Source organism: Phascolarctos cinereus, unplaced genomic scaffold (genome assembly GCF_003287225.1).
Source record: "Phascolarctos cinereus isolate Bilbo 61053 unplaced genomic scaffold, phaCin_HiC Scaffold_2;HRSCAF=192, whole genome shotgun sequence".
In the NCBI taxonomy this organism is placed as follows: Eukaryota; Metazoa; Chordata; class Mammalia; order Diprotodontia; family Phascolarctidae; genus Phascolarctos; species Phascolarctos cinereus.
The window spans coordinates 352,010,832-352,022,725 of NW_027555625.1; the positions used below are offsets into that span (position 1 = coordinate 352,010,832).

General features: G+C 45.8%; 1 protein-coding gene across 3 annotated transcripts in view; it reads right to left on the bottom strand.

The window, feature by feature from the left end:
- Window positions 1–1,082: 1,082 nt before the first annotated feature.
- PLD4 (phospholipase D family member 4) overlaps window positions 1,083–11,894 on the bottom strand; it is a 34,403-nt gene continuing 23,591 nt past the window's right edge. For 2 of the 3 annotated variants that reach the window (XM_020979485.2, XM_020979484.2), the window contains exons 7-10: window positions 10,974–11,113; window positions 7,993–8,158; window positions 5,505–5,601; window positions 1,083–2,090 (exon numbers count right to left, since the gene is read on the bottom strand). In XM_020979485.2, the coding sequence (XP_020835144.1) occupies window positions 1,888–2,090; window positions 5,505–5,601; window positions 7,993–8,158; window positions 10,974–11,113 (606 nt within the window). In that variant the 3' untranslated portion in view covers window positions 1,083–1,887. The remainder of the gene's footprint in view (window positions 2,091–5,504; window positions 5,602–7,992; window positions 8,159–10,973; window positions 11,114–11,894) is intronic. The other variant, XM_020979487.2, reaches the window with a different exon arrangement.

Below are 11,894 nucleotides of genomic sequence, written 5' to 3' on the forward strand. Positions count from 1 at the left end.
CAATTGGGATTAAGAAACTTGTCCAGAGTAGCACAGCTAGTGAGTGTTATGTGTCTGAGGCCAGATTTGAACTCAGGTCTCCCTGACTCCAGGGCTAGTGCTCTACCCACTGCATCACCTAGCTGCCCAAAACACTTGTTTTTTCAGTGAGATAAGCAATATATTTTTCCTGTCTTACAGATGAAGAAACTGAGTCAGCATGGTGAAGTGACAGGTTTCAGAGTGACACAGTACAGACCTTCCACATCTGAGTTCATCAGCCATTCTAAAGAATGAGAATTGGATGAGATCATTTGGCTTTGGAGGGATGGGAACATTGTTTACACCTGTTTATGTGTCTTTGTTTTTCCTAGCTGGAGTTAGGTCAGTTGATTACATAAGCACACTGGGTGGGCCCACCTAGATCTGTAGATCACAAAATCCGTGTGTATGTGAATAGGTTTGCTGTCTCTGAAGCAGCATTCTTAGCTGAGCCATAAGAGAGCTTGATGCCCTGCCCTATAGGGAATGTGGATGGGTATACTGAAGAGTTTAAAACTTTAGTACCCTGTAATCTGGGGCTTGAGAGATTTCTCTTAAGCTTCAGAATTACACTGAAACTTTTGGGACACCCTGTATGTTAGCTTCCAATGATCTTCCCCCACTGTTATTTCAAGAATCTGAGTATTTTCTTGTACTTATTTTTTTTTTAAATTTTTTAAATTGGTTGTTGCTTTAGGGTAAAGAGCGATTCAGATCTGTGATTACCTTCCTAAAGGAGCTGGACCTTAAAGAATGTCAGAGATATAGAGGAAGAGGTGACTTTTTTTTTTTTAATATGTCAGAGGCAAGAAATGAATTGCTTGAGTTCTCCATGCAGGGGCTGGAGGCAGCCAGGACCACCTCTGGAGAGCCAATTGTTAAGTTTTCCGTGCGTCATTCCTGCACAGTAGGAGCAATATCCCAACCCCTGCTCCCAGGCACATCAGGCTAGTTTGTCCTTAAAAGCTCTCGGACTGTCTTCCAGACTTGGTTGGCTTAAAAGGATTAAACAGTGTCAGACCGTTGCTTAGCTACAAATACCTCAGAAATCCGACAAGCGCTACAAATCTGGGCTTGATTTATTGTCTCCTTGATTGTCTAGACTTAAGGAAGTGAAGGGGGAAACGTGGCTTAAATTTAATTAATAATGCAGATTAAATGTAAATGTGTGTCGTGGGCACCTCCCTCTCCCCAGAGCTGGTAGTTAAACATTAACCAACACGCCCCTGTCTCCATGCAATGAGGAAAGAACACAGATTTCTCTGAGCAGTTGGACCCACATAAGAAGAATCCTTTTCAGAACACAAGAGCCTTAGGAACACACAGCTGTGCTGGGAGAGACTCTTGGTCTGCCCTGTCCCATCAGAAGGAGAGGGAAGAGAGAAGGTAAATGGAGGAAGAAGGGAGGTGAGGGAAGGGAGAGGAAGGAAAAAAGAAGAAAAGGAAGAGAAAAGGAGATATAAAGGGAAAGAGAATGACAGAAAAGGAAATGAGGAAGAGATACACAGGGAGAAGGAGAATGGACAGAGAGAAAGGAAAGAGGGAAGAGTGATCATAAAATTCAGAGCTAGAAGGGACCTTAAAAATACTCTAGGGGCAGCTAGGTGGCGCAGTGGATAGAGCATTGGCCCTGAGTCAGGAGTACCTGAGTTCAAATCCGGCCTCAGACCAACCATTTGACGCGTACTAGCTGTGTGACCCTGGGCAAGTCACTTAACTCCAATAGCCTAAAAAAAAACCACTCTAATCCAACCCCCTCATTTTATTGATTAGAAACCTGAGCCCTAGAAAGGGAGAAGGGAGGGGAGAAGGCAGAGAAGAGAAGGCAGAGAGGAAAAGAGAGAAGAGAGACCGGAGACCCCAGTCTCAGGCATGCCAGGCACAGTCCTGCTGGCCGGGAAGTTTGTCCAGACTGATGGCATATGGGGACTGCCAGTCCCGCTCAAAGACACTCTTCAGGTTGTCCTGAATGGTGGGTGCTGGGTGCTGGGGATCAGAGGAACTTTGGTTGATGACCAGCCCCACACCAGCTGTGTTGGTGAAATAATCCTCTGACCAATTGGATGTTCCTGTGGGAGGAAGAGAATCTAGCATTATTCTTATAGCACTCAAAGGCGTGACCAGTTGTCCCTCAACCACCAGTGGTACAGCACAGCAGTGACCGTGGCAGGTATTCCATTGTACCTGAGCTCAACAGGTCCCAAACCAAACTTGTCATCTTTCCCCCCAAGCCCCCTGCTTTTCTACTAAGAACACCACCATCCCAGCCTGGCAACCTCAGTCATCCTTGGCTCTTCTCTCTCCCCTTCCTCTCACATCCCCTCCGATGCTGACTCCTGTTGATTCTAGCTCCAGAATATGACTTGGATTTGTCCTCTTCCCTCCACGGGCAGGGACACCACTGCAGTTCTGGGCCTCGTCTAGCCTGGACTATTATTCATAGCTTCCTAACTGTTCCCTCTTCCTGGTCTTGGCCCTTCTCCAATCCATCCTTCACAGCTACCAAAATAATCTTCCTAGTGAACACTTCTGACCATCACTTCCCAATCTTCAAGGGTTTTCTGTTGCTTCTAGGACAAAATACAAGCTCCTTATGCTGATGTTCAAGGCCCTTCACGATCTAGCTCTATGCTCCATTTCCAGACTTATTCACTCTACTCTCTTCCCCTGCCTTTTTTTTGTGCCAGCCATACAATAGTATGTACCCTCTGACTGAGCTCATTCTTCCATATCCCACCTGTGGGCATTCATGCAGGCCATTACTCTTCCTCCTTTCCATCAGCTGACTTTTTTTTCCTTGAAGACCCAGTTCAGGGTCCACTCCTTCCATGAAGCCTTCTCTGACCTCCCTGCCCCAGCTAAAAGGGATTTCTTTCTCCTTAAATCTTCCTAAAGCATATTGCTTGGATCACCCCTTTCCTCCTGTCATATTCTAGCTTGTACCATACTTATCTGTGGCAGCCAGGTGGCACAATGGATAGAGCACCAGCCCTGGAGTCAGGAGGACCTGTGTGGCCTCAGACGTGTACTAGCTGTGTGACCCTAGGCAAGTCACTTACTCCTGTTCAGCTCAGTTTCCCATCTGTAAAATGATCTGGAGAAGAAAACCCTAAATCATGGAGACTTAGCCGCCAGCTCCACGACAAACAGGTGGGGCAGTGGATAGAGCACTGGGCCTGGAGTCAGGAAGACCTGAGTTAAAATCTAACATCAAGTATGTACTAGTGATGAGTGACCCTGAGTCACTTAATGGCTACTTGCCTCAGTTTCCCCATCTGTAAAATGGGGATCATAATCGCGCCTTTCTCCCAGGGTTGTTGTGAAGATCGGATGAGATAATGATAATGTAAAGTGCTCAGCACAGTAAGCCCCATATAGATGTTAGCTATTGTTATTATGTCATATCCTTTCCTTCCATTTGAATGTAAGCTCCTTGAGGACAGGGACCATGTTCTTTTTCATTTTTGCATCCTTTTTGCCCTCTTGCACACGGCTGGCCCTTAACAAGCATTAAATTGAATGAAATGATGTCAAACAATAAACAGTGCAGTGTGCTAAATGTTTGGTGATTGATTGGTATGCTGGCCCTCTAGAACACAAGAGGCATTCAGCCTTTCCACTGAGCGTGGAAATTCCCAGTGGAGGATGGGAGGTGCTGAGGAGTGAGAGCCATGGAGGCGTCCTGGGCCCAGCTGACGTCTTTGGTGCTCGTGTCCAGAAGGGCACTGGGGTTCTGAGGATGAAAGAGACCAGAGAACGTCCAAGCTGAAAGGGACCTGAGGGTTATCTGGGCCAATTCCTTCATTCCATACAAAAGGAAGCTGCTTTCCCTCCAGGTTTGTTTGGGTTTTTTCCTTCCCCAGCACAGTTGAAGTTGGGCATGGTAGGGTGGTATGGTGGAAAGAGTACTGGCTTCCAAAGGAGGAAGGAAACAAGCATTTATGAAGTGCCTACCACGTGCCAGGCGCTGTGCAAAGTGCTTTACACATATGGTCTCACAACCCTGTGAAGCAGGTACTTTTATTATCCCCAGGAGGAAACTGAAGCAGACAAAGGTTAATTAAGCTCCTTGCCCAGGGTCACACAGCCAGGAAGTATCTCGGACAGGATTTGAACTGAGGTCTTTCTGATTTGCCTAGCTGCCTCCTAGGCATTAAACCGATTCCAGTCCTATTTCTGAAACTTAATAGCTGTGGGATCATGAACGAATCATTCCCCCTCTCTTATGCCTCAGTTTTCTGTAAAATGGGGATGGTGACTTTTCTATCACCTACTTCACAGGATTGTTTTGAGGAACATGCTTTGTGAACTTTAAAAGGCCATAGAAATGGGACGTTGTTTTCATCCTTGTGATCCCTGTGACCACAATAACAAAGCAACATGGCAGAACAGCATGAACACTGACTCTGGAGTCAAAGGACTTGGGTTCAAATCCTACCTCTGATCCTTACTACCCATATAATCTCACCTAAACTCCTTGGGCCTCAGTTTCCTTTTCTATAAAATGAAAGGGTTGGACTTTCAGCCCTAGATCCATGATGTTTTGAACTCCCATTTCTCTAGCATGTTATGGCTTGCCAAGTGCCTTCCTCATAATAATCCCAAGAATCAAGTAGGAATTTTATTATTTTCTAGATGAGGCAGTTGAGGCCCAGAGAGGTGAAATGACTTGCCTGGGGACACACAGCTAGTTAGCTAGGGTCTAATAAGTACTGGGTCTAGGGTTCAAACCCAGTTTCCTCCTTGCTCCCCCCACTGCCGATTTCAGATCCTCTTTCTTCGGCTGTTTCTCTTCTGCCATTCTCCTTTAAAGTTCATTTCATCTTCTCCAGATCTTCGTTGCCCTCCTCAATGGCCCTCCAGGTCACTCTCCTCCCTCTCATCTCTCTCCAGTCTGCCTCGGCCAGTCACAGAGGGACCGTACCTCCTTCTTCCCTTTCCCCTCAGCTCAACCAGATTTGCCGCAGGTTTCAGAATCCCTACTTGTGCCTCTGACATTGGAAGACTGGTTGAAGGAATTGGAGATGTTTAGCCTGGATAAGGGGAGACTTAGGAACAGCACGGTAGCTGACTGAGGAAGTGGGCAGAGACATCAATTTCAACACAATATGAAGAAAAACATCCAAATTATCATCTCTCTGAAAATGGAATGGGTAAACAGGGAGTCTCCTGCCATATGTTCCCCTGTCTGGGAGGGTGTAGAGGGAATTCCCATGAGGGTCAGGATTCTGGATTGGAATTGGGGGAACTAGATGCTACTGAGGTCCCTTCCAGCTGCGGGATATCCCAAGGACAGTGAGCCAGGCCTGGGCATTTCAGAGTGTCTCTGGTTGGGGTGATATTCTCATGGTTCTGAGCAGCTTTGTCCCTCCATGTGATCGCAGGGCCATCCAAATAAGCCCATGCTGGGCAGGTGGCCCAGACCCCACCAAGCCTCCATGCCTTCCTCCTTCACTGCCCTCCCCCCGCTGGAGAGCTCTTACCCAGGTAAGCCTTCTTCTCTGTGACTGCATACTTGCTGTGGCTCACTCTGCTGTAAGGGATGTTGGAGTGATTTCCCACAGGGATGATGAATATTTTCTTTAAGGAAACAGAGATAAATAGGCTGTCACAGAGCTAGGGAGTAGACTCAGGTGCAAGGGCCCTACTCATGGCAATCATAGGATCACAGACTTAGGACCCGAAGGGGTCATAGCAATCATCGAGTCCAGCTCCCTCATTGTGCAGAGGAGGATACTGAGGCCCAGAGAGATTGGGTGATTTGCCTGAAGGCTGACACCTAGTAAGTGGCAAAGCTGGGATTTATATTCTGAAGCAACTGCAGCAACCTGAAATGGAAGATGCTAGCAGCTAGCTTCTTTTTTATTTTTTAATTTTTTTATTTTTGGTGAGGCAATCGGGGTTAAGTGACTCGCCCAGGGTCACACAGCTAGTAAGTGTCAAGTGTCTGTGGCTGGATTTGAACTCAGGTTCTCCTTATTCCAAGGCCAGAGCTCTATTCACTGTGCCACCCAGTTGCCCCCTAGCTAGTTTCTTTAAAACACCTCCCAACCCACCTTCTAGCTTCCTGGTTCTTGGTAGCATCATGAGATTATGAAAAGATTATGTTCTTAGAGTAAGGAGACCTGGTATTTGAATCCCAGATCCACCACTTCCTAGCTATGGGAGAGTTCATTTCCCTTCTTTGGGCCTCAGTTTCCCTATGTAAAATGGATATAACCATATTTGTCTTGACTCCCTCCCTGGACTGTTGTGAAGACTGAATGAGAACAGGAGGAGAAGCACCACACAGGTGTGCTAATCATAACATTTTACTACTACCGCCATCACCACCACTACTACTACCACCATCACTACTACCACCACTACTATAACTGTTACTACTACCACTAACACCACTGCCACCACCACCACCACCACCACTAGTACTGCCACTGCCACTACCACTACCACTACTACTACAACCACGATTACTGCCACCACTACTACCACCACCACCACTACTACTATTACTGTTACTGCTGATACCACTACTACTATTACCACTACCACTAGCACCACTGCCACCAGTACTATTACTGTTCCTATTATTACCATCACTACTACTATGACTACTATTAGTACTGCTAACACCACCACCACTACTAGTACCACCACTGCCACCACCACCATTACTACTACAACCACTACTGCTGCTACTATTACTACTACTACTACTATTACTGCTGCTGCTGCCGCCATTACTGTTATTACTACTACTAGCTAATATTTATATAGTGCATACTATGTGTCAGGCACTGTGTTAAGTGCTTTACAAATATCATCTTATTGCATCTTTACAACTTCCCTGGGAGGAGGCAGCTAGGTGGCGCAGTGGATAGAACGCTGGCCCTGAAGTCAGGAGAACCTGAGTTCAAATCCGGCCTCAGACCAAACCCTTGACACTTACTAGCTGTGTGACCCTGGGCAAGTCACTTAACCCCAATTGCCTAAAAATAAAAAAAAAATTAAAAAATTACAACTTCCCTGGGAGGTAGTTGCTATTATGATCCCTATTTTATAGATGAGGAAACTGAGGCAAACAGAGGTTAAATGACTTGCCCAGGGTCACACAGCTAGTAAATGTCTGAGACCAGATCTGAATTCAGGTCTTCCTGATTGCAAGCCTAGTACTCTATCCACTATTATCCAATTTTATTAAATTTTATCAATATTATTGTTTATAATTTAATGTTTTAATATTAGAGATATACATATTAAGTGCTTTATGCTTCTGTCATACTGTAAGCCTGTGAGGACAAGACCCACAGCTTAGCTAAACTTGTTATCTCCTCAAGAATTGAGTAGGAGGGGGCAGCTAGGTGGCACAGTGGATAGAGCTCTGGCCTTGGAGCCAGGAGGACCTGAGTTCAAATCCGGCCCCAGACACTTGACACTTACTAGCTGTGTGACCCTGGGCAAGCCACTTAACCCTGATCGCCTCACAAAAAAACCAAAAAAGAAAAAAAAGAGTTGAGTGGGAGACCATGCACATGATTTATTATGAAGCTCTTAGGCTCGAAGATGTGATCTAAGCTCCCTAAGCATATGATTTAATTTACATTTCTAGTCCACCTTGAAGTTTACAAACCACTTTCCTTGCAAAAACCCAGCGAAGTGAGTCGTCTAACACGGATTATCCCTGGTTTCCAAATAAAAGAAGTGAACCCCAGAGAGATGAAGCTTTTTTGCTACACTCATGTCACTAGTAAGTATCAGGCAAATACAGTTCAGGCTCTACCAAAGTTTCCCCTCTGGTACACTGCCTCTGTACCCAGATGGTCTCAGAGGGCAGAGAGTCAGTGGGAGGTAGGCCTCAGTTTCCCCCGCTGTGTAAAAGGAGGGGATTGGACTAGTTAGTCCATAAGGATCTTCCCAAACCTAGGACTCCACCAGTCAATACGAGACTCCAAGGAGCAATTCCTCACTCACCACTTCTATGGTAATGTTGGTCTGGGGGTTAGTGAGAGCCTGTAGTGACCTCAGGTATGGGAACATGGACGGGTCCGAGTTCTTTCCGCAGCTGATGAGAAGGTGGATTAGCACGTGCCGGTTAAAGGCTGCCTCCCTCAGAGCATTGTCAATGACTGGCCAGTACCTGGAGGAGAAGAGGAGAAATCCCTGTTCTGCAGCATCTCTCACACTCACTCCCTTTTCTTTGGTCCCAGACTCTCCTAGTTTGAGGCTTCATCACCTCTCACATCAAGGATTGTAATATCCTCTTAGCTGAACCCCTGGTTTCCTCCTTCTGCTCTCCCCAATCCCTCCTGCCCACACTAACTCAGCCACCTTCCTAACACACCACTAGAACCCACTCATTCTTCTACTCGTAAACCTTCAGTGGCTCCCCGCTTCCTACCAAATAAAGTATAAATCCTGATACTGGTGTTCAGTCTAGCCTCAACCCGCCTTTCTAGGTCTTATCTCACGATACTCTCTTTCACATACTTTGTTGTTACTGTTGTTGTCCAGCTGTTTCAGTCATATCCAACTCTTTGTGACTCCATTTTGAGGGTTTCTTGGCAAAGATACTGGAGTGGTTTGCCGTTTCCTTTTCTGGCTCATTTTACAGATAAGGAAACTGAGGCAAACAGGGTGAAGTGACTTGCCCAGGGTCACCCAGCTAGTAAGTGTCTGAGGTCAGATTTGAACTCAGGAAGATGAGTCTTCCTGATTCCAGGCTTGGCACTCTAGCCACTTGCGCCACCTAGCTGCCCCCATATACTTTATGCAACAGGTCCTCTGAAGCACCATCCTTCATTCTCATCCTTCTCCCTCTTGTCTCCATGTCTTTCCTCACACAGGTTCTCAGACAAGAATGGACTCTCTCATTCCTCATCTTTCTCTATTGACGAGTCCCTCATTTGTTCAGAGTCCAGTTTAGGGACTGTCTCCTTCAAAAAACCTTGTCTGACACAAGATGCTCTCATCCACATATGCAGGTAAAAAAAAATCTTTCCCTGTCCAAATTCCTCACAGCAGTTTTCCTGGGTTGTATCACATTCTTCCATGTTTTAGTTATCTGTGTATATGGTTTATTACCTCTGGTAGATTGTAAGCTCTTATAAGGCTCGCAGGTACGATCATTTTTCATCATTGAATCCTCTGAACACAACAACAGACCTTACACATAATAAGTGCCTGATAAAAATTTGTTGAGTTATTAAGGACAGAATCTGGGATAATATAACCCAGTGCAAAGAGCACTGGTTTCAGAATCAGAAGACCTGAGTTCAAATACTGCCTCTGTTACTTTGGGCCTCAGTTTCTTCATCTATAAAATGAGGACATCGGATTAGATGGTCTTCAAAGTCCCTTCCAACTATGGGCCAATGACCCCTTCAGTCTAAATATGCCCCCTGCTCAGAATAGCCAAGCCTTAGTGGTATATAACCACCCTGATCTTACCCTACTCAGCCTGCTGGGGTAGAAGCCTTTGCTGGGGACCACGGGAAGCAATTCCAGCACAGCAGAAGCTCTGCTCTTTGGGCTTTGGGGTTTTAGGATAGAGGCTGTGGATGGTGACTTGCTGGTTATCCCCACTAGGAGTTTTATAAGCTGTAGGAGGCCCTTTAAGGAAAACCATTCCAATGACATGTGGATCCCCTTGAACATATGGTTGAAGGAAGGTGAGGCTGAGTGTTCAGTATCCACAGTTTCTTTCTTTATAGGATGGATGGTTCCAGAAAGGACTGTAGAGGTCATCTGGTCCAAATCGCTCATTTTGTAAATGAGGCTTAGAGGTATGAAGCAGGTGTGTGGGACTGCTGCTGAAGTTAATAGGGAAGAGGCTGATGGTGATTAGTGCTCTCCAATAGGCTGGGAGATGTGTTAGCAAGTGTTGCCTAATCCTTCAGACCAGACAAAATCAAGAAAGCATTATTTCTATCCATGCACTCCTTTATTCAAGAACCCTACAGAGCTAAGTCCATATCCCTCAGCTTGGCAAGGCATTCCACCTCTAATACTAAACATCCTTTCCAACCTTAGCACTCATGTGCCCTAAACCGTGGGGAGCTAGGTGACTCCAGAGTGGTGACTGCTAGGCATGGAGACAGGAAGACTCATCTTCTTGAGTTCAAATCTGGCCAAAGGCACTTACTAGATGACCCTAGGCAAGTCACTTAACCCTGTTTGCCTCAGTTTCCTTATCAGTAAAATGAACCGGAGAAGGAAATGGCAATCCATTCCAGTATCTTTGCCAAGATACTGGAGGTCACAAAGAGTCTGAAATGACTAAATAACAACAAATCCTAAACTACAGTCAGGAAGGTTTCACTATCACCCAAATACTCCTTATACTTTTCTGCCTCCTTTCCTCTGTTTCTACCATTCCAAGTCCCTGTGATATCGTCTACTTTATCCCACCTATATGAATCCCACCTGTCCTTCTAGGCTGAGTTCTAATCCTGCCTCCTCCAGGAAGCCTGCCTTGATCTCCTCACCCCACACTAAGCGCTCCTGTTTCTGACTTCATCCTGCAAGTTAGGGTAGCTAAGTGACATAGCATAGAGGGCCAGTCTTGGGGTCAGATTCTGCCTCAGACACTTCCTAGTTGTGTGACTCTTGGCAAGTTACTCAATTTTCCCATTTGTAATAAGGGTGTAATAACAGCACCTATTTTCCCAGCTTGCTATGAGGATCAAGTAACGTGATTTACTTAAAGTGTTCTGTGTACTTTAGCGCCCGGTGCCTCATATTACTGACTTTAGATGGTCGAGTCTGATCCTACCAGCCAGACCGTGAGCTCCTCAAAGGCAAAACCTGTCTTTGTCCTCCTCGTTCTTCATGCAAACAATAATCCCCCTGAGGTCAGTCCTGGTGTAGAGCGGCATCTCTCTCTCTCCGAGGCTGTGAGCTTCAGCCTCCTCACCCCTTCAGTTAAGGTAACCCTGAAAGGTGACCATCCATACCTGATTGGGTGTTCGAAACGGCTGGTGGGGAAATATTCCATTACTGAAGCATAGAGGAAATCCTCAGCACCCCGAATCACACTTAGCAGAGCTTCTAGGTCCTTGGTCCGGCCTCTGGGGCAGAATGTAGGTGGTGAGGCCTGAATAGCAGAGAGAAGGTGTGAATGAGAGCCTCCTGCCCTCCTGGAACCCAATGAAATGTTCAAGTCCCAAAAGTCTGTAGTATAGGGATGCTTAACTTTTATTGTGTGCAGAACTCCTGTGGCAGTTTGGTGAAGCCCATGCACCCCTACCCAGAATAATACTTTAAAATGTGTAAAAAGACAGAATAACAAATGAGGCTAAGTATAAAGATAATAAAGATGTGATATAAAGATGAAATAAAGATGTAAGATAGAGTTCCCCTTATCCAAATTCAAAGACCCCTAGATTAAGAATTCTTGTTCTAGTCATAGAATTCTTAATAACAGCCTGGCACTAATGAAAGGGGATAGCCTTGAGTGTGTGGACAGAGGAGGGCATCTGTGATATCCTGAGGTGGTGGCTGGTCAGTCTCAGAGTCCTACAACTGAAAGGTTCCATGTTGCACAGGTTCTCAGATTAATCCCACGTCTTATCATACTTCTCCCTTCCGTGGAAACCTTCCATGGCTTCCTAAGGCTATCAAAAGATTTAGATCAAAAAGGATCAAGAGATTTAGAGCAAATCCTTGGAGATTATTTAATCCAATGCCTACCCAATCCCTGTTTTACATATGGGGCACCTGAGGACCAAAGCTGGTAGGTAAGCAGATTGCCAAAGGTCAAGACCTTCCATGATATGGTTTCAACTGACCCTTTCTAAATTGCCTTCCAGACCAATATTCTACAGCTCTTCCTCATCTACATTACTTGTCAGACAAACTGGAAGACACAATTGCCC